The sequence below is a fragment of the Telmatherina bonti genome, assembly GCF_933228915.1.
Source record: "Telmatherina bonti genome assembly, chromosome: 3".
In the NCBI taxonomy this organism is placed as follows: domain Eukaryota; kingdom Metazoa; phylum Chordata; class Actinopteri; order Atheriniformes; family Telmatherinidae; genus Telmatherina; species Telmatherina bonti.
In genome coordinates this window covers 24,922,600-24,945,982 of record NC_136621.1, presented here as the reverse complement: position 1 = coordinate 24,945,982, position 23,383 = coordinate 24,922,600, and the positions used below count along the sequence as shown (strand labels likewise).

Sequence of the window (23,383 nt, the reverse complement as noted above, 5' to 3'; positions counted from 1 at the left end):
AGCTCTAAGCTCTTGAAATTCAAGAAATAATGACGAAAATCAACAAACGGGTTTGTCCACTTACAATGCCAGCGGGGCTCTGCTTTCATTGTTGGAAAATGTAATCAGTGACTCATTATATACTGCTTGCTGAAAAGTAATTACAACACAAACTTCAGATCATCCACATCCACATGCCGCATCTTTTGCATTTAACATGAGCAGAAATGAAAACACTACTTTGTCATTCACTAAATAAGCAACAATCGGGTTGCTCTATTGATTGTTATTTTGATTACACCGTTAATTTGTGCACTAAACTTTTATATTAGCTGTAAAAAACAGGAACTAAGACTAGCACAAAGGAAACTGACTCTAAACTTAAAGTTTTTCTCTGGCATTTCATGTTCCATTAAATTTAGTTTAACATGAAAGAACTCCAAGCCAATTTTATAACAAGAGCAAGCATAGAGCATTTCCACCACTGATGCCAGCGCTGTCTTCCAAAGTTTTAACATGAGAGATTCCTGCCCATATCAAAAATTTATAGCTCCTCCATTTGCCAATTCCCCACTTTTCCTCAAAGTTAATGAAATTTGGCATCATAGTTTCTGCGTAATCTTGTTGACATGCAAAACAAAGCTATTCCTTGGGTTTCAGGTTGTGGGTTGACTGAGGACCTTTTTGAAAAGGATATACCTGGTCAACAGTGCTCAGTCCCTCAACTGTATGTATATAGTATTTTTTCACACAAATAATACATATTAATGATACATATCTTTCACAGCTCCTAATGGATATGTCCAATGTTATTTAATAAAAGTAAAACACATTTTCATCACTAAGAAATATGGTCAAAAAGTAGCTTGGACACATTCAGCAACAATTTAAATAAGTTTTTCAAACAGGATTATACAACGACAAAGGCTCCCTTGTTCATAATTTTTTCAATTTATTTGATCATAATATACAAATACATAATGTTCTACCTGCAGAAAAGAGATGTTAACTGACTAGTTTTGAGTACAACATGGAGAAGATAAGCATGCTGTATGAGTATCAGACATCCTGCTATCAAAAAAACGTAACATTTCCAAAGGCTACATGGAAATCACCACAGATTTTGAAATTCCTGTTTCATCTGTTTGTTATATCAAAAAGAAGCTAAAGGGGAATCTCAGTGAAGGAAGTCTGTGAAGGTTTGTGTGGGTTGTGGGGGGGAAAAAAGACACATCGCAAAAGACATCTAAAGAGCTCCAGACTGATCTGGAGCAATCTGAATTGGTGGTTTCAGCTTGTACCATTTACACTGCACACTGAAGCAAACAGGGCTCTGTGACTGAAGGGAAAGGCAGACACCCCTACTGAGAGACAGGCAGAAAAAGCCAAGACTAATGATTGGTAAAACATGCACAAATATGTGGATGTCCTCTGCAGAAAAGGGAACACATGCAGAGCTGTATGGGAATGTATCAGCTTGTTTATCAAGATATGCCATACAGCATATGCAAAAAAAACACACTCCCAACAACAAAGCATGGAAGAAGGTATTATGTTGTTGCTCTTTTGCCATCTCGCGTCCTGGAGAAAACTGTCAAAATATGAGGGGCATTTTTTTTTAAAGTTTATTAAATATAGTCAAAACTGTTCTTACAGGGTGTCAATACTTCCATATTAATACCTGAAGTCTTTACCATTAGTGTACATTATCAAGTTATTTACTACTGATGTCTCTCTGAAGTAATGTTTGCTGAACTTTTTAACCACTCATCAAACACAAAAGAATTCATTCATGTTGCAGAGTATGACAGATGAAATTAATAATAATGACTAGAAAAGTTTCCTTTAAATTAAATCTGTATTCAGACAATCATTTTTCTTTAAGATAATATGGCCAGTCAGATTTGACTTTGATGGTAGAGTACGACCATATCAATAAGATGAGAATATCTAGCGTTAACATAATATCCTTTTGAATCCCATTTTTCTGGTTTTTTTTCTCTTTTTCTGTTGTTTTTCTTTTTTCTAATTTGCTCTATAAGTGCAGTATTGTATGACAAAACCAAAATGATCTTTTAACTAAGTCAAATAATATTTTTTTCCTGAAAAGTTCAAAGAAATACCATCAAACACTTTTACATCAACTAAATATATTTAGCATGAGATTTAAAGGGTCACAATCCAGGTTAACTTTCAAAAGACATGCCTATTTATGTTTTTCTCCGACCTTTTTGTGCATAGGTTTACATTTCCAGGTATTGTTATACATTTACTAAAACATACTTTATATCATTATCCATCCACTTTGACACAGAATTACAAAGCCCAGTTGCTTGTTGTCTTATTTCATATAAGAAAGTAGAAGAAAGGGCTTTAAAAAAATCACATATTCATTTGTTTAATGTTGATATAAGTTCCAGCTGCCTCCCTGCTTGTCCTCGATAAAAATGCCCGCCTCCTCCCTAGACAGTCTTTTAACAGCCCAACAGCCTTTTTCCACATGAAAATTTCAGTATTGCAGAGAAATATGTGTACATGTGTTAGGGAGAGAGACTTCTGGCCAATTCTGTCTCAAGTTAGTGGTATCTGTGGAAACAGGGAAGCATAAAATGTTGTGTCATTTATTTTTCATTAGAAATAAATATGAACAAACAAGGACAAACACCAAAAAGAACACACACTCTTATTCACAGAGGGCCAGCCTTTAGCTTTTGTTGCTGCTTTTATGGCAACATCTATATTTGTGTGCCTGTGTTTGATGTTGAGGGCACTTATGTTTTTTGAGTGACAGGATGTCAAACAAAAGAAAGAAGAAACAGTTGGAGGAAACTAGAAGATTGAAGTTAACAAAAAGTGGAAAAAACTGAGAAGTGCTGAATCTCCTATGCTGGATAGGTCTCATTCTGGAAAGATGGAAGGATTTATAGGTTGAATTTTATTTCCATTTAAAAATGCATTTTGCTATCTAGTGTGTTCTTTTTAGGCAGTGTTTGTCTGTACTGGTACTCTCATCTTAGTCAAAAGAATCACAGTTATATGAGAATCAGAGTCTGTGAATAAGATTGAGGGGAGATCTTTCTTTTATGCGAGGAAATTTTTTAGGAGAAAATTGATTAAAATGTACATATTAGAAGAGCAGCCGACCTGTAACTGCATAAACACAAGGTTATGAAAACATTGTAAGACTGAGCCATACTTATGAATATACAATGCAATTTTCTAGCTTTTAATTATTAAAAGGACTTGAAACATTAAAATGACACAGGACAGTTGAAGACCAACATTTTAGACGATTTGATGTTAGTAAGACGTCATTTTTATCTGGAAATTCAAATTTGTTGTTATTCTTATATATGAAAAGCATGCCAATCTCCTAAACAATCTGCTATTGATAAAAAGGAAAATAGTTAATAACCAAACATTCTTAAGAGACCAAACATGGCTGCCTAAAGTTTGTGGTTTCCTGGTTGTACTGGGTGTGCCAGGCCTGTGTACACAGACCGCAAAATCTGATGGATATCTTTTGACAAATTGTAAATAAAACAAGGTGACACATCTCTGTGGTCTGCACACCAATCAGATTCATGAAAAATACACTTGTCAAAGTGTGATGCTGATAACAAAAGCCCTTTTTTTTAGATGCATCACTTGCATATTGACCAACACTAAAGGAGGGAAGAAGAATCCTCACATTGTTGAAAACCCTCCTAAAAAAAGAAATGTGTGTTATAAAAGACAAATGGCTTTGGATCAAGTCTGACGTATGAATAGAAGAAGTCTGTTAGTTTCCTTCTCTTTGCTATTCTCATTTCTACATATAGCGCTGAAACATACATATTTAAAGGGGATACATCCATAAGGCATGGACTATCTTTGGGAAAATGAGCATGAAAAACTAACATTATTGCTACGTTAGACAACTTTTGTAAAAAAAAAAAAAAAAAAAAGACACACAAATTAACCTTAATTTAGCATTTATCATTTAATGTTATTTTATTTGGGAGCAGCTCTGATTATCATACATTGTCTAGTCATGTTGCCATTAACTCTGATGCTGCGATCAAGCCACCAATGTCTAGACAAACCTATGGGATTTATTTACAGTTTATATTCAACTTGACCTCACCAACAGATAGATACATTTAACAGTTAATGGAGGCCAATTACCGTAAAAACACGGTGTATGGTTTTATTCGTCTATTGCTTAAAATAGATTTTCACTATTTGCATCCAGCACTGACAACAGATTTTCTTGTCCAGCCACTCATCGTCACTCAGCTTTCTATCTGTCTCTCACGCACAGTAGTGAGTGACTGGGGTCCCAGATCTGCTTGGTAAAGCTATTACCAGCAAAAATGAATTGTGTGTAGGTGTGCAGAGATGTGGATCAGAATGTAGCCACTCTAAATCAATAAGGAAATAAGGTCTTATTTCTCTGATTTACTGCTTTGTTCTGCAACTCACTCTTTGAGTCTTGTAAACACACTTGTATACTTGTAACACTCTTGTATACAATTGGAGGCAGAATCGGGGAGGAAAGGAAAGGCCCATTCAAGTCAAATGGATCCAATAGCTTGTTCTTCTTTATGCTCAACTGATTTCAGTCAGGAGTGTTGGAGCAGAGAAACAACAAAAAACAGAAGATTAGTGGCCCTTGAGGACCGGAATTTGACACCTCTGCCTAAGTGTCCTTAATTAAAAGAATTCATTTGTAAGAAATTAGTGTTAATTCATTCAGATCAAATCAAATTTGATTGATAAAGCGCTTTTCATGCCGAACAGCATAATAAAGTTCTTTACATAGTTAAAACATTCATTCATTCATTATCTGAACTGCTTAGTTCAATAGAGGGTCACGGGGAAGCTGGAGCCTATCCCAGCAGTCTTTGGGTGAGAGGCAGGGTACACCCTGGACAGATTGCCAGTCCATCGCAGCATAGTTAAAACAATTTATGGATGATAACACAAGTCATTTAACCCTTTAAAGAGCACTCCATTAAAAACTTGAATATTTACATTTTCAGCCATGGAAAAGAGTGTTATTTTAACATTTGGGAATATTGGAAGACTTTAAAACTTGGATTTTTTTTTTCTAAAATAACAGAAGTTATATAGTAATTAGTGAACAGTACCAACAATTTCTCACATTTCGTCCCTCCATAGTCTGCCCAAAATAGAACTCTAAGCCCAATTTTCTGTCTATTAATTTCATTTAGGTATAACAACAATAGAAAAATAAAAATTAAACATAATTAACATCTGGCTTGATGTTGCTGTAACAATATTTTAGGGTTACATCCACACCAGGAGCCACCCCCACCCATGACCACAGCAGGCGCTACCACTGAAACCACTCCAATCATGGCAAGACAGGTCCCCATCCAACATCAAAGGGCTGCAGTGCAGGACCTCAGCCATGCAGACAGGGAAACTGTTGCAACTCTGCCCCAGCAGCCCCAGCAGATCTTAAAAGTAACTAAAAATAAATTATGTTCTAAAATATGAAAGAATAAAGTAAGAGACTAAAACACAAATAAATTGAAAAAATATCTACATAAAGTAAATGAATAAAGACTATCATAAAGATTCAGTTAAAATCTAGGTTCTTCAGTCTCTTTAAAAAACGAAAAAACATCAACAGTCTCTTCAACCCTGACGTTCTCTAGCAGACTGTTTCACAGTCAAGGGCCATAGTGGTGGACCCAGGGCCCACTGTGGGTTTTACGGCTGAATTTAGAAAAAATTAGGAGGCCGGTGCCAGAGGACCTCGGGTCCAAGAGGGCTCATAAATTAAAAGCAGGCCAGAAAAATAAAAAGTTTTAAGACTGTTAAGACATTTACAAATTACTAAAAGAACCAAAAAGTCAACCCTGACACAAACAGGGAGCCAATACAGCAAAACTGTTAACTGTTCCTGTCTACTGGTCCTTATGAGAACGTGTGCCGCTGAGTTCTGGAGTAATTTTCAGTAGAAAATACTCTTTCTGAAAGGCCAGAGAGCAGGGAATTACAATAATCTAATCCACTGGAAATAAAAGTATGCATCAGCACTTCTGCGCTGGTAATGAAGAGAAATGCACAGACTGTGGTCTTTGTGAATATGTAGGATGAAATCCAGCTCAGAGTCAAAGAGAACACTCAGATATTTCACATAAAGGAGTCAAAGTCATTTTGGTGAAGTGATCTCTGTTTGTTTAGGACCGATTATTAAAAATTCAGTTTTGTCCTGGTTAAGCTGTTATCTGCCACCTTATCTGCCATAAATTTATATCTAAAATACAGTTTAAAAGAGTATTAAGTTAACTGGGTCTGTCATCAAGAGACAACAAGCACATCATCAGCACACCTGAAAGCCAATGCTGTGTTTCCAGATGACATTCCAAAGAGGCAACGTGTAGAAAATGATTAAATATTCGGCCTAAAACTTGGGAAACCGCACACTGGATTTCATGGATTCTTGAGAAGCATGTATACATGCTTACAAAAATTGTTGATCCATGAGCTAGGTATAAAACCATTTAAGAACGGCCCCTTGAGAGGCCCCCAGACTTGTCACTCTGTTTAACAAAATCTAGTGGTCTACTGTATCAAACACAGCACTAAGATCCATCAGAACGAAGTCAGAGTTTGAGTGTCTGAGCTAAACCAAAGATTGTTACCAATCTTTAAAATGACTGTCTTGGTACTGTGGTTTGTCCTAAAACCAGAATGATACATATTTTTAAATATTGTGTTGTTGTAAAACTTGTTTAATTGAATAAAAAAAGAAAAAAAAATTATCATTTCACATGAAAACAAGAACTTGGATACAGGTTGGTAGCTTTCAAGAATGTTTGTGTCTACATTATTGTTCTTCAGAAGAAGCCTCACCACTGCCATTTTATAGGCAGATGGGAAGATGTCCATCTCTACTATGTGTAAAAGCTCACAGTCAAAGAAACCATAAAATCTTTAAGAGTAATGTGTGAATAGGATCTAAAAGGTAGGTTGTTACTCAACCAAGGCAAAAAAGGTTAAAACTAACATGTTGTTTAGATAAGAGGCTGGATCTAATTGCATTGATCTCACTTCTGAAGTGGTCTGCAAAGTCCTTACATCCAGCTTTAGATGGCTGACTTGTTAAAATCTCTTTATTATTTTAAAAAGGAATTTGGGATTGATTCATTGTCTGCAGTGAGACAGGAAAAGTGAAGTATTCTTGCTTGATTCACTGTTTTTGTTGTAGATTATATGTTATATTTTCAGAGCTACACAGCTGATCCATTCAGATCTTTTAGCACTGTGGTCAGCAACACTATTGAACGTTTTGAGCCATCCATTCTGTGGCATCTCCATTTGCTTTTCTAACTATGCTACGGCCCAATTAGCGGTGACCTTTTATGGGCATTTCTTGGGTACCTATGCAAAGTAGAGGAAGTACCCAGCCGGCATATCCTTTTAACTTTAAGAAATGTTAGCATTCGCCAGTTTAAGTGCACATTCACATCAGCCTTTTTTATTCAAATCCAAGTCTGTTTGCTTGGAAAGTCTGCAACGTTTTGGGAAATGGGAATACGTCAAACAAATTCTGATTCGGACCAAAGAAGCAGACTCAGTCCGCCTACAAACGTAGATCTCAGTTCATTTCTAGCAGACTAAATACAGGAAGCGGACTACAAAAAAATTACTTTCTGCATTTAGCGTAGCTTTGCATTGTGGGTAAATACATAGCCATTGTCTTTTGCCTTGTCTGTTGTTCATACTGCGCTCATTGTTTCAGTGAATTTCTGCAGTATACTTGCATTTGACAAAATGAAAAAAATAAAAAACAGCAATAGTTCCGTGCTCCATGTTTAACTTGCAACAGAGCTTTCTTCTTCATGCGGGTCTTGTCCTCTCTTTTGCTAAATGCTAGTGCAGCGCCACCTTTGGTGTGAATGGGAACACATTATTCTAAAGGTCTGGCTCATTTTGACCAAAATAAAAGTGATCTCGGTTTAGCATGGATACACCTCCCTTCAACTAAGTCAAGTCCCCAATCGGACAGAGTCTATCAGATTATCCTGATGTGAATGCATCCTAAGATGAGAAAACACCAAAGAACAATTTTGCAGTCTACAAATGGTTTTTTTGTGAGAAAAAAAATTAAGAACAGCTTAAGTATAAATTTAATCAGATTCATGAGAAGATATTGTTGAATGAAGTCCAGCATATTTATGGTTTCTGATATAAGCTGCCATGGCGACACACCATAGTAACACTCAAAATCCTAGCTGAAATGACCATTTCCTTATACTTCTGCTTTTTAAGACACTGAAGATGATAGGACTTTTGCTGCATTTGTTGCCTTTCCGGTTGTTTCACAATTACAAAACTAATGTAATAATTTCAGTTTGAGCTTTCACCATTACACAATCAACATCTGAATCAATTATAGCCGCCAGCTCTGTGATATAGCTACACAAAATATGAGAACTTTGGACAAAACGCCACATTCCAGCTATGTGTATAAGCCTCAGTGATTACAACTAAATCAAAACAAAAAAAAAGGTTCTTTGTCATAAAGTTCAACCTCATAAATCTTCCATTAGGTAGTAACCCTGTCTTATGTCATTTGTAATAAATATATCAATGAATCAAATTATAAGTATGGCCCTGGGTGTTCGCCAGTTTGAAATTACTTGCAACTTTTCAATCAAAAACATTTGATCTTTGGCCATGTTTGCACAGAGTCCTATTTGTGGTGAGACATTGAATGTTATTGTCAGGCTGAAAGTAAACCAGGCAATGTTAATTCTCACAGAAAAAAAAGCCACAGGTGTGAGGCAGAGATACACTGTTACGTAAGCCACATGTATAAAGAGCAAATTAGCCATTTAGGTGTAAGACAGTAAACGCTGCATTTCTACTGTATAGTGGATATCTTGTAAAGTATAAATGAAAGTGTAAACAGTGCTTAGAGTTCCACTGGAATGAATAAACCACATGTGGTGATAGTCAGGCTCATGCTGTGATTGGATCACATTCACAGTTGATACAAAACTGCAGTTAAATGCACTTTATGAAAAATATCGGTGTATGAAGTTGGTGTGTTTGTAAACTTCACAGGCAAAAGTGGCAAAAAAAAACTACAGATGGATCCTTTCTCAAAAAGAAAGAAGCTCTCATATTTCCCAACTTCCCTTGATGTGGCAGGTGTCATGTTTTGATGACAAATGTGCAAGACCCACCAGGCTAACTTGCATAATACTCTGATAAGCAAAGTCACAGCTTGGACAGAAATTCCTACTTCGATACTTAACAAGATATTTTTTTTATTATAAGGTTATTATTATGGAACACTGTGTGATGTGAGATGTGAAGCTCAGACCCAGGCTTCATGCAAGTCCCAGTGAGCTGTGCTGGGACAACAACGCAACTGCAGACACAGTGACCGCTCTCAGGGCATGTTCACAATTTCGCTTTTTGGTCTCCTCTAAATGGATCGCGGTACGCTTCTAGGGACAGTATGATTTGTTTGGCACAGTATGAACACCAACCGCACTCTGATGCAGACCAAAGAAGTGCTTAAAGGCTGGGGGGTCTCTGTTCACTTGCAAACAAACTATCCAACAACCCAAGAGAAAGTGACTGTGACAGCTGCAATAAAGCATCAAGCAGAGGACAGAAGTAAGGAGAGTGTTGTTTGGGTGGGGGGGGGGGGGGGGGGGGGGGGGGGGCAACAGCATGTGTTAAGAGAAGTTCTTCGCACAGCAGCAAAATTAGGAACCCCAAAGCCAGAGTCCTGCACAGGCCTAATTTTACCAACACAAACCCACCCATATCTATTACGATAAACAAACCCAACCTGTTCATCCCTCCTATTGAAATCTCAACCCAACCGAATTATGTAATACCCACAACCTCGGCCTAACGTTAACACATTAAATAGACCCCCCCCCCATCACATTACTTTTCTTTATTAATTTGTTTGTACGATTAATGCTTTCTTATCATTTTCATTTATAATAAAAAGGCACAAAAACAACACACTAAGTATATTTGAAGGTGTTTTTTAAGCAGATCTTAAGATTTTTTTTTAACTTGCTTAATATTGCACTGAACCATTAGACCACCCCAGATAGTCTGTTATTTTGGTACTTGGGGGGGTGGCTTTATTCATTCGATTGTGAAAATTTTGCATAGACAAAATGTAGGTCCACCATCCCTGGCCTCAGCTGTGTTCTTCAACCCGGAATCACAGAACAAGCTTCAGAAAAATATGTCACTGACTGCTCTGGACACGTGATGGTGAGAACTTTCCTTGTAATAACGTTTGAATGAACTCTTGCAGTGCTCCACAATAAACGTGACCCCAGCGCTTGATCAGTAAAATACTTGTCATGTCCACAAAATTCAGTCTGCATGCACTATCCTGATGTGAATGCCACCCTTGGCTAAGTTCACATTGCAGGTCTTAAATGCTCAATTCTCATGTTTTTTTGTTTTTTTTGCACCTCCCATCAGACTCAACTGTGCACTAAAGCCCTGATGTCACAGATGAAGACATCACAATGGCTGCTACACGTTAGCATGTGTATCAGTTTTGAAATTTTTGTTCAATTAGAGTCTGACAAAGTCTGACAAAATGATTATATAATAATGTGTTGTCCATAATTTATGACCTAGATGTTGCAGTACCTAGTATTTGAACTGTTTGCGATGCTTTTAGGTTTTACTGATGTAAAGCAATTGTCAGTGGTGTACCTCGCCATCACACAGTGTTTTAGCCATTTATCACAATACACCCTCTGCTGAAGCAGTCCCACTATAGGTTGATCAAGTCTGGGTGTGTGTACTGTGGTTTGTTGTTTGCCTTAGCCACCCAGGTGGTGTCGTTTTGCTTGAACAACAACACAATGGCTCGTCCTCTTGGCAGTGTTGGCCAGCTCTTTGATGGTTTTCCTGTGACCCTGTCGCCTGACTCTGACCTCCCTGAGGAGCTTCGCTGTTGTGCTAGCTATGAAGCCCCTTCACCCCACCTCCACTAGGTGCACCCTTATCCTCTAGTTTCTGTACTGTGCCTCAGCTGCCAAGTTGTAATAGCGATGCGCCTTCTGCTCATATGTTTCTTCAACAGCCACCTCCCAGGAACTGTCAGTCCTATGATGCAGGCAAGCTAGCAATAATTAGACCAGAGGATGAGGTCCGGCTAAATGTTAGTTGTTGCAATCTCTGAAGGGAAAATGAGCCTTTGCTCTAAGTTGACTTGCGTGTTGGTACTGGGCTGCATTAAGTGGGGTTAAATTGGGGTTTGAGGGGCTAACCCTTGGCTTCTCCCATTCTCGAAACAAAAAGGAATACATAATTCTGTGAAAGAAAGAACCTTGATATGACTCTTTATCATGACAGTCGAACAGCTTAGCCAGAAGGACTTCAGTGTGATCTCAGCTATGTCTGAGAAAGACTCAGGTCTGTGGACCCAAAAATGATGAAGCATCTGATGACCAAACAAGACTCTACTGGTACAAAAGTATGGACATGTTGATGGGACATATTTTTGCTCTAGTGGGATGTAATCAAACTCACTAGCCTCAGACTTAAGCAAGTTAGTTAACAAGTTTGACTGGCTATCACATATTCTTAACAGTACAGATATAACATGAAGATATGAATGGAACAAGCTGATTCAGGATGCTGTGTGATGTCTTCAGGAGTGAGGAGATGACCTATTACAGCTGCATGAGAGCTGCTTCCTCCTCTTCCTGTTTGTTACAAGATGCAATTCTGTGACGCAAATAGCGCCATGCTGGCTATATAACAGGAACTTTAGGAAGAATAAATTCTTTTGATTGACAGAGTCGGTTTCATTTCAGCTACAATCACTGAAATGTCAGGTAGCACAAACCAGTGCTGTGACATTTAGTTGCATCTTGCAACTGTTACTGGAGGCAGTGCAACAAAACTTAATAACTAGGAGCACCACTACAATCGAGAATATGCAAAATGTGGCATGACAGTTCCAAACTTCAGCTGAGAGAAAGTCGAGGACAGCAAGTAATTTTGGATGAATAAAGCCAAACATCTACTGTCATTCCTTTTTTGTGGCTGACATATTGCAAATAGAGGAATGCCATTTATTGTATGACCCAGTCTCGGTGTGCCCAACATCTGTGAGGAAAACTTATTTACTCATCAGTAAACTTCAAATATCGCACACTTGTAAAGCACAACTACATCATAAAGCATATTTTTTATTTGCTGACACAGATGCATTTGTAGCATTATATGGTGTCTGCCGTGTGTATGAGGATGAAATTTCAATAAGTTTAATACACGTCACCATATGGTTACAGAAGAGCTGACACTTCCTTAATTCACACTGAATTGTTTCAAAATTTAGTTAATGTAAATTGGACACACTATAAACTATGAAGCATTTGTACAGTCCATGTGACTACGATGATTTTTCCATTTGACACGACAAACAAAATAGTCATGTTTTTTCCATCTTAATATTATTATTCGTGCTTTAATGATTCTGGTAGAAATAAAACAATGAATCCCAATATTCTGTTTTATTTTGCAAGAAGAGATTACACAATGATTTTGTCTTAAAAGACTTCTTAATAGTTTATGTTTATGAATGGTCAATTTATGACTAAAGCAACTATCAGAAATATAATAACAATGTAATGAAAATATCCATCTTTTGCTTGGATGTCCGAAATATTCTGCTGCTGCTGAAAATGGAGCACTGGTACTACAAGTACGGTTGTGCTCACTCACAAAAACAGGCAAATTATAGTTTTAAAGTTATGTTTAAATTAACTTTCTCAATCTCAAAAAGTCCACAACTTTTCTCCAACATACACAAAAACCTCAACAGTGTGTTGATTTATTTGAAACAGTATTTCAATTCAATGTGTATTTGAGGGAGAAAAAATAACACGCGGAAGAAAATAAAGCTATGCTACTTGAGCTTAAGCTGACTGATGAAATACTTAATGGACTTAACACCATTGGCACAGTTAGGTCTGTGCACACAGTGCCAGCCGTTCGCTTTCATAATCTAGCTGTTGGGTTATCAAAAGAATTACATTTCCTGCTCTCCCTATACAGCCTTTCTCCAACACAATGATGGTGTGACAGTAAAAAAAATGACTGTGCAAGCATTGTTAGAAGAAAGACAGACTGTGCGTGTGCTATATCCTCTCTTATAATTATGTCTGGTTCAGTGAAAATAAATGTACTAATCATCTCACTCACATACTGAGCAAATTTTGCCATAACGTATGTAAAATATCATATCATAAGCAGGGTAACCACATTTCACGGAATCATTGCAGCTTCAGCCACTCATAATGATCCCTGTTGGAGACAAATAAAGTGATGAAATCATTCTGATGGATTCAAGTGGCTGATCTGTTCCTCATTGCCATGGGAAACTGAATCAAATAGGATTTAAAAAGCTAAAGAATGTCTTAACTAGGACACTGTTGTATTAGTCTGAACTAAATATCTGGTTTCTGGAAAGCATAAAAACTCAAATTTATGTTTTTGAGATAAAAATGACTGAAAGGATAGGACCACACTACCCACCCTGAGGGATCACCTGAGGCTCTAAAACCCTCAGAGTGAAAAAAAAACCAAAACATTAAAGTCACAGGTAACAACTAAGCCTCCCACAAAGCTAGAAATGGGCTCAATCTCACAGCCACATGTAGTGTTTAATACTAATCAAGCTAATTCACAAGAACTGCATTCAAACGGAGACAGTAGGGGGGTTTCACTACAAGAGGAATTCCCCACCATTCTGAAAGCCTTAAGCTTACAAAAGACAAAGACTGACATCAAATGAAAGTACATCTATGTGTATCTATGTATGATGATTGTCCTTATAAAAAAGGTAAAATAGCAGCATTATACAGAAGTGCTAATGAGAATTTTCCTGGATCAAATGACCATTTCTAGCGTGTTGAAACTTTCACGCAGCTCTACAGTCCCACTCAGTTCTATCGAGTGTTTTAGTGGCAGATTTTCTGTTAGTTTTCTGTCTTCGTTGTTTCACTATTCATTTCCATGTTGTTTTATTAAAAAAAACTCAAACCCAAATTTGTTTTATCAGTCTTGTACAAAGCATCTCCAAAAAGCACAATACATTTCCCCAGGAAGCTACTGTAGACCAAAACAATAATTAAAGCGAGCGCATACTGGACCTACTTCATAATGTGCCTTGAGGCAGATCTCTAAAAATGAAAGCTCTTGTTGCTCCAGGTCTGGTTTTCATAATAAATAGCTGTTTGCTGCTGCATTCACCATAACATTGTAAGCTGATAGCTTTCAGTCTTCTGTTTATAGATTTGTTATGCAACTACCAAGTAGAAAAAATAGATAAAGAAATAAATCTATGCAGCTTTAAGAATAATATATCCACAAAGCAGTTTCACATATCAGTGAAGACTACAGTTTAAGGTTTTTGTGTCTTTGCTGACAGCAAGATTCACCATGCACACATTTAGTTCTCAATTTAACAAAGGTAATAACTAAACATTACTATCTTAGCATCTTTTAACCTTTTTACTGGTACTTCTGTTAACTAACCGTGAGCATACACTTTAACTGAAAGTAAAGTATGCCAGTTAAATTATGGTCAATACTTAACCACTGAGACTTAGACAGGTTGTTTCAGGTCAGACATTCTGTCAATACAGGTCAATAGAAGTCATAAACATCCCTTTAACCTTCAATGTTGCCATCTGTTATACAAATTATTTATCAATAATGGCATTCATTGCTGCCTGAAAAGATCTATGTGATCAAGATGGAAAGATAGAAAACACTGATTTTATAAGAGTGTTCACCGCAGTAAATGTGACTTAAAGGCAATATTTGTGTGTATGTACAATCTGGGGCTGGAGGCAAGGGTTAAGGCACATCCTGGATGGGTTGCCAGGCCATCACAAGGTCAAGACATAGACAACCACTCCCAGGGCTAATGTGGAGTCACCAGTTAACCTGACATGCATGTTTTCAGACTGAGGGAGGAAGTCAGAGTACCTGAAGAGACCTGTGCAGCACAGAGCTCTCACCCAACTTGAAAAAAAATAAATTAATAATTTGGCCTTTATCTCAATATAACATGATACTTTTATTGTAAAAACATGAAAAGCATAAAGTTATGACACAATGGTTTATTGTAAAAACATGAAGCACACTGTACAGCATGCAAATGTTGTTGCAACCTAGAAATATTAAAGCAAAATACATTTTATGGAAATTAGTCTCAAGCAGAAACACTTCAGCTCTTTTTGTAGGATTAATTGTTCTACTCTGATTTATTTTTGTACACAAAGGAATATGGGACAGTTATGAGCAGCACGGTATGTCACTTGCCTGCATGCAGTGAAAAAGTGCGTGTGTCTGTGTGTGTGTGTGTGTGTGTTCCTTTTCGTTAACATGCGTACCAGTAGTTACGCCTATGGCCTTTCTGTCTTCTGAAAAGTAAAATTGAATTGATAAAGGCTATATGCACCGCTGGGGCTAGGAGAAATAAGTTGCCGACACAAAGACTTAGTCCTGTCTGGTTTATCACTGTGCCCTCTAAGCTTCACCACAATGAGCACCTGTGAAGTACAAGTTTAATCACATTTAGTAAATTAGACATTTCTCTGATCTGCTGCCTGCACATTTTCCTCATTCAAGGACTAATATGTTTTATATCCCACATTTTCACTACATTTAGTTTCATGTTTTTGCAGTAAAACTATCATGTTATAACAAGATAAGGTCCCACATTTTTTTTATTTCAGTGAAGGCTCTGCTCCACATAGAAAGGCCTCAGTCAAGGGCTGCAACAAATACTCAAATCTCCTGTGTGCTTATTTAATTTAGCTTTACCCTAACCGACACAAGAACCAAGTAAGTTGTTTTTAGTGTGTTCACCAACCAACTTTATTTTATTTACAAAATATAAACAAGAATTTATCATTTGATTCCAGCATTAAACCTAAAAAGTAGTTCAGAAAGAGGGAAGGAGAGACAGTAATGTGGATCAAATAAAAGCAATTAAAAGCAATCTGGAATATAGTACGATCAAAGAAATTAATTGGTGACTTGTAAGGGTATCAAAATTGGGTATAAAAGAAGAATCCACTCCAGATTATGTTTTTCCAAGCAAGAAAAGGAAGTGACTCATAAGATAATACTGCTAGATTGCAAAAAGTCCTTGATCTGTCGACATGTACAGTGCATTAAACTGAAAAGACTGAAGAAGTCTGAGGAAATCTCAGTCCAAATGCCTAACTACTGCTGTATGAGTGTAACCTTTGAGCCCTCGGGCATAACTGCATGAGAAACCATCCTGCCACCATGATCAATATAACCACATGGACTCAAGAGTACCTTAGAAAACCACTCAGGATGGCTGCCTCTAAATCCAGAAACTAAGTAGGAACAGCTTTATGCATGGAAAAAGTCATATATCTGTATGTGTTCTGTGGTCGAATGAATTTGTGCATCAGACACTTGGGAAAAATCGACTGTGTTCGATGTGCTAAATATAACAAAAAAACATGCGGGCTTTCAGCAGACCGAGCTGCAAAAGTCGGCATCTGTGATGTTTTACGCGTGCACCAGTCTGCACAGCATGGAAGACTTGCAAATGCATGAATTTTGGAGATGCATATGATACCATAATATCTTTTCCTTGGAAGTCATTTCTTTTGTAACCAAGACAATACCTGACTTTAGTTGAATAACAATTTTGAAGACACAGAATGTGCCTGCTTGCTGGCCTGCCATCCAGATGTCTCCTACTGAAAACCTATAGCATATTATGCAAAGTAGAATCAGACAACAACTAACCACTGAGCAGCTGAAATCTTAGCAAAAAATTATAGAACAATGAATTATAAAAAAATGGCCAGAAATTGCTTTTTCAAAACAGCAATACTCAGCACCCTCCTTCTCAATTTATTTTAAAAAGTAATTACATAAAAGGGTAAAGTAATGCAGTGGTTGAACATGCCAAATTCCTTACATTGAGTTGTTCTCAAATTCAACATCCATATACTTTCTAAATACAATAAAGATTTGTTCCATGAAAACTGATTAATCAAGACTAAAAATTAATTGGTCAATTAAATCTTTATATTTTAAGTGGAAAAACTCCAAACCTTTCTGGATATGTGGACGGTAGGAACATGAAAGATGATTTCATGTTAAGACAACAATTTCTCGGTAACAGGACTATTTATCCTTGTCAAATTTCTAAATCCACCATTTCATCACTTTGCATGTGGGATGAAGATTATCCTGACTTTATCATGAACACTGTCTGCCTTGGAGTCATGATAAAAAAAACACAGAAACAACTTTTAAGATTGATCATAGGTAAGTTTTTTTATTCTCAAATCCAAATCCTAGCCTAAGCAAAAAGTATACAGTTTATTAGGTCTAAACAGGCTCCAGTTTTCTCATCTATTCCAATCCGATTATTTAAATCCTATCCATAAGGTTTTGAAAGACTTTGCTAGAACCTGATAAGTCTTATCAGAAATCTGAAGCAGATGGAGACGCTTTAAAACCATTAAAAATTCAATGACGCAGGTGTGCGCTCTGGATATAACATTTACACTAACAGTCTGTGTTTGCTGCAAGCTGCAAGCCACTAGTGCTGATAAATTCCTCAATAAGAGTTCTCCTAAAAAAAATTATTTAATAAATATGAAATCATTATTTTTTGAGAAGTACTACGCAAAATGAATCATTGGCTAACTGCAGTCCTTGTTTAGAAACATTTAGGATAATGTATGTGGTCTGACAGTTCAAAAGAGAAACATGATTTTTCAATCTACTAAAAATGTAGCACACTAATGATGTGCTAGGCATGAAATTATACCAGGGCATCATCAAAAACATCCTCCGCGGTCATCCTCATTACAGAACGATCAGTTAAGAAAGACCTGTATAAGTCAAATCCTACTTAATATCACCATGGCTCACTAACTCAGTAAATGAGACCACCGACTGTGTTTTGATTAAATGATTAAAAAGCACACGTTTATAAGAGGCTTTAGGGTTATTAACTTTGTCTCAGACTGCAACATCACACATCACTATACGGGAAAATCAGCAGGGGTCAAATTACTCATGATCATATGTCACTCAATGCTTTTTATGTGTAATTGCTATGAAAAAGGAAATGAAAACATTCATTTTCATCTTCTCAAGCCTCATGTGAGCGACATTTGACCTGTGTTTGTAGAAACAAAGAAAGGCTGCTGTGAGGGCAGGGGATTGGCTCTTACATTCATCTAACACGAACGAACAAAATGAGTATGACTTGTTGGTCACCGAGAGTCACATGCGACCAAATTTTGATGTTGAATGTTTTTTTTCTTTTTTTTCAGCATGCATATGTGAGCAACAAGCACAGGCACAGTAGTTTAATTGACTTTAAAGAAAGCACTTGCTCAGCAGATGACAGCTAAAGGCCATGCCGGAGGCGTGATGGCTGCACGTGAATTGGCTGTTTGTGTTGCAGGTAGAATCCAAACAACTTAAAGTTAACTTCACTGGATGTAACCAAGGGGGGAAAAAAAGAAAGAAAAAATACAGATAAGGGGATTATTTGCTGTAGCTCTTATCACATGATATGTCAATACTCCCTTCAGGACAAACACAGATACAATACAGGGCAGGAAGGTGCATTTTCCTCCCACATGTTCTTTGGCTTTTCCCTTTTTTTAAGCATCTTTTAAATTATTCTTCATAAGCTCCATGGTTGCAATTTCGTCTTTGTACTCCTACCTAAAATCCCCTAAACAGAGGGGGAAAAAAGGAGCGAAGGTTAAGATTCTTTGTTAGTTTTATCCCAGTATTTGTGACTCAAATGCATTTAACAACACATGTAGAACCACAGAATCACCTGAAAGATACCAGGGCAGTAATCCTATGGCACACACACAAGCCATAAGATAGTTATAGCTATTTTAGCAACAAGCTATTCTTTGATACTAAGCCATAGCCAATGCACATTATTTGCAATATTTTTTAATCATTTGAATAAAATTAATGGTTCAAAATAGGTGAAAGTTCTATATGTATCATTCATGAAAAGAAAGAATTGTGCATGACTGCTCTCTAATGCTTTCCCCTCCTGCAGGCACATGTAGACTTTAAGCTGATTTTGGGCTCTCATTCTAAAAATGTCTTGCAAAATTTGAATAATAAAAAATAAACAAAAAAACCCAGAGTAATCTGCATGATAACTTTTTAAAGCCCTTCCTCAGCTGTAAATGTGTAAAACATGCCCTCTTTCAAATAGATCTTCTATAAGGTGTGTGTTCAGCAGGACTTTTTTTGTTGCAAGCAGACAAAGAGTACTTTAGCATTTACATTCCACTTCTTTTAGGATCAGTAGATAATCTCAAGAGAGCTAGCCTGTTAACAGCAGCACAATAACATTATCAGCAGCACATTAACGTGAGAAATTAAACAGATGACGCTCCATACAAACAGAGAGAAATCAGTCCCGCCTGTGACAACAAGACAAGCCTCTTGAAGACAATGAGCTCTGAAAGACTCTACCTGCTCGGCCAAAAATACCGTCGGTTCGCTGAACGGCTCAATCAGATGCTTCTTGACACATGATTTCAAGACTGTGTCACACTGAAGCCAAAATGGAGCTCAGTATATAGTATGCATTACATCACAGAGCTTCTTTTTATTTCTGTGCTTATTCTATTAATCTTTGTTTCTGCATTTGGTTAATATCAGAAGTGAGAAGGGAAAAGACAAGGCCCAACTGAGCAACTGCTCTCAGGAGTGACAATAACACGGAGAAAGTGCACAGAAAGGTAGGCCTGCCATTAAATACTGTTGAGCTTCTAAACGTGTTATGACGTCACACCCAGAATTCGCTGCAGCTTTGCACAAGATATTTATATTAATGAAGACAGCAACAGCTCTCCACATTCATTGCTCCACACTCTATTGCATTTGTGTCCTACAGAGTTGATCTCCTTTTGTGTCATCCCACTCTTCAAGAAAATAGGCTACTGCTGTGAACATCATCAGTCTCTCCTCAGCTCTTTACAACACCACAATAGATTTGGAATTGCATGGAAAGTAATCTACCCTAAATGATCATGATAAATGAGCATACGGTATTTAAAAAGGGGGAGCTCTTACTCGTGTGCTTAAACATGACGGAGATATGTGAGATTCATTGCAAGCTTGGGTACTCTGTCCTGTCAGACTCTTCTAGATACCCTCACGTCACATCGGTGTGTATGCATTTGAGTGTGTGTGAAGACTTCAACATTGGAGAGTGGAGGAGAAGACACTTCTTGTGTCAGACTTGGCAAGGAAAGCGGGAGGAAGACGGAGGAAAATGTGTTTCCACAACGTGACTGCATTCAAAGCCTGAAAACTGTAATTTGAGCTATGAATTCATTACACGGCTTCTCATCAGCAGACAGGGATAACGTGATGCAACAGCGCCGCTTAGCGTCGCGCGGCGCCTGATCGCGGTCCTTACCTTCGGTGTCACAAAGCGTGGCTTCTGCTGGTTTGCAGCCGCGGAGCTTTTGCGCCTTCTTCTTCGGAGTCCGTGCACTGAATGTTGGGTTCTTTCGTGGGGCGAGGGTCTGTGCAGGCGGCCGCCACGGCCTGACTGTTTACTGGCATTTTGGTCTCTTCTCACAGCATCAGTGAAACCAGTGGAAAAGTGTTCAAACTTAATCTGAAAAGAGAAAAAGAAAAAAAAAACAGGACACCAAATGTAAGAGCTTCAGCTCCAGCTTTCAACGGTGAAGACTTGTTGACTTTGACTCTTTTTCTATAAATGAGCGCGCGCCTACAGCCTGCGTGAGCTATAGCATAACCCAGTATCACAGCCTTTCTCGTGACTCATAAGCATTTTAGCAATTTGAATAAATACGAGCTCACTTCAACTCCTTGTGTGTGCGTTTCAGCGCGGGTGTTCGTGCGAGTGCGTGCACGACCTCACTGGCTTGTGTTTGTGTGTTAAGACGTGCGTGCGTGCGTGCGCCTCTTTTTTTTTTTTTTTTTTTTTTTGGAGGATTAGGCTTCTGCGTGGAAAAAGCCTGCGCAACGAAAACGCAAGTTAGAATAAACGGTGGAACGGTGTGTGACAAATTAGTAGGCTGCGCTGTGCGTGTGTGCACGTGTTTTTCTGTGCGTGTGAGAGGAGAGAGAGAGAGAGAGAGAGAGAGAGAGAGGGAGAGAGAAAGGGGGAGAGGGGGCAGAGTAAAAACAGCCTGTGGCTCCTCAGCCAATATTCCCCTCACGCTTCTCTCTCCGGTGCCGCTCTCGTCTATGTAGGGCATGCAGCAGGTTGTGTGTCGAGGACTCGGACGAACGAAGGAGCGGAGAGGAACACAAACCAGCCACTCTTACCGAACCTGCCGCTGCTCTACTTTAAGGAAAAGGTGAGTGTGCAGCAGCATATGAGGCTGCATTAAAAACCACTGGGCCAAGACAACCATTGAGCAAAGGCAAAGAGAGTTCTAAACTCAAACAAAAGACACAATTTAGCTCACCCCATTCCCGTGACACATCTCTCAAGGCGGCCAGGTGGAGATGACATTGCAGCCTGTTACTCCATTCGGGTGCCCTCGGCAGGAGTGGGAATCACAAAAGACTCTGCCGTCAGATTAATCCATTCAATTCTTCTCCATTTAGTCCTCAAAAAAAAAAAAAAAAAAAAAAAAAAAAAAGGCCCCTCAAAAGTGATAAATCCACCTGTCTGGTTTCAGAAGATCTGCCCCCTCCCTCCACTGTCACCTACCCCTTAAAACAGATAGGCAGCAGCAGGCTATTCCAGTCGGGTGAGATGTCAAACGGTGTCCTTGCAGCGGCGGGAAGCGGAGTAGAGGGGAGCGAGGAACAAGCCGTTGACGCGCGTGGATCAGTTCGACTCTTGATGTCAAAATAACCGTTGGTTTGGAATCTCCAGCGGCAGCCCCGCGCGTTCCGCAGTGAGGGCTCGTGGACAGGTCCGCGCGCCTCCTCCTTCTCTCCTGTCCTCCTCCTCCTCCTCCTTCTCCTTGCGCCGCTCTCCGGATTCTTGGAGACTGAAGGGGGGGATTCCGTCACAAATAACATCAAAACACACACGCATAAATTCACGCACTGTCTCCACTCTCTCTTCTCACTCTCGCCCTCCCTTTCCTCTTCTTGTTTTTTTTTTCCTCACGCACTGTTCAGGGCGCTCCAAAGCCGCCCCTAAAATTTCAGAATAAGTTCAAACGGGTCGACTTATTTCTGTGGCTTTCTACGCCGCACGACGGGAGTGACGCTCAGCAGCAGACTGAGCGCCCGGGCGAGAAAAATGAGGCATTATCCGGCAGTGCTTTTACCCTGCAGCCCGACCGTCCGCCCACGCTCCACTGGCTAAAAGGTACTTGCACATCAACCTAGTTAATTAAATATATAAGAGGGGTAGAGAGGGTAGTGATGGGGGGGGGGGTGCAGACTTGGGTGACTTCACCTTCCCATTATGAATGAGAAAAGATACTAGAAGTAGGGAGTGAGGATTGCGCGCGCTGGGAGCATTTCGCCATGTCTACTCCTCCAAATAAAAAAAAAGGAAAAAAAAGCGACTCCAACTTCCACAGCGTGTTAAAAAACTGACGTGTCGCTATTCCTCAGCTGTAGTCGTGGGGTTGTCTGTCTGTCCTGTATTCTCCCCCCACCAAAAAAAAAAAAAAAGAAAGCGAGCAAATTGAAGCAATGGCGCGCGGCATCATTCGTCGTAAATGGCATCACCTGGTGCCATCTCGTTCAGCAAAACTGCATGCGCGCGTTTGTTCAAGCGTTACTGTATTAATGTTGTGTTGTGTGCGTGCGTCCGTGCGTGTGTTTATGCGCGCTGTGACGACTGTTCGCGTCAAACAAGTCGCTCCTTGGCGCCTCCGCTCATCAACTGCGCGCAGATTAACAAAAAAAACCATTTCAATATCCGCTAAACTGTTGTAACCTAATCTGGCACCCGTGCAGAGCCCACTCTTCCACAAAACCAATATGTCGATTGCTTCAAAATTACTGCACCAAAACGATTATTAGCTACTGATGGTGTGTCATGTCCCCTCCTCAGCGGCAGAGTTTTTTTTAAAAGCTATATGGATGAGATAAGGGGAAATGGAGGCAACGCTTGTGAATTACACAGTCTCAATTAAACATAATTAGCAGATCAAAACTGCAGCGCAGGGGGTCCTCGGGGAACGCTGACAGCCCCCCTCCTTTCCTTCCTCTCTGCATCTCCCTCTGAGTGTTGCCTTGGAGTCCCATTGCAGACAGATGGTGCAGATAGTCTACTGCAAGGGGTCATGTTAGCAGGCCGGGACTCTAGGACTGACTGTCATAAGCTGAATTACCCTTTGAAGCAAGAAACGGCTCTGCATAAGCAGATCAGAGA

At 38.9% G+C, this 23,383-nt stretch overlaps 1 protein-coding gene across 1 annotated transcript in view; it reads right to left on the bottom strand.

Moving 5' to 3' along the window:
• Nucleotides 1-21,537, bottom strand: part of grin2ab (glutamate receptor, ionotropic, N-methyl D-aspartate 2A, b) — a gene marked incomplete at its 3' end in the record, with an annotated part of 103,425 nt that extends 81,888 nt beyond the window's left edge. The window contains exons 1-2 of the mRNA XM_079261435.1: nucleotides 21,507-21,537; nucleotides 20,483-20,686 (exon numbers count right to left, since the gene is read on the bottom strand). Of these exons, the coding sequence (XP_079117561.1) occupies nucleotides 20,483-20,686; nucleotides 21,507-21,524 (222 nt within the window). The 5' untranslated portion in view covers nucleotides 21,525-21,537. The remainder of the gene's footprint in view (nucleotides 1-20,482; nucleotides 20,687-21,506) is intronic.
• Nucleotides 21,538-23,383: the final 1,846 nt, after the last annotated feature.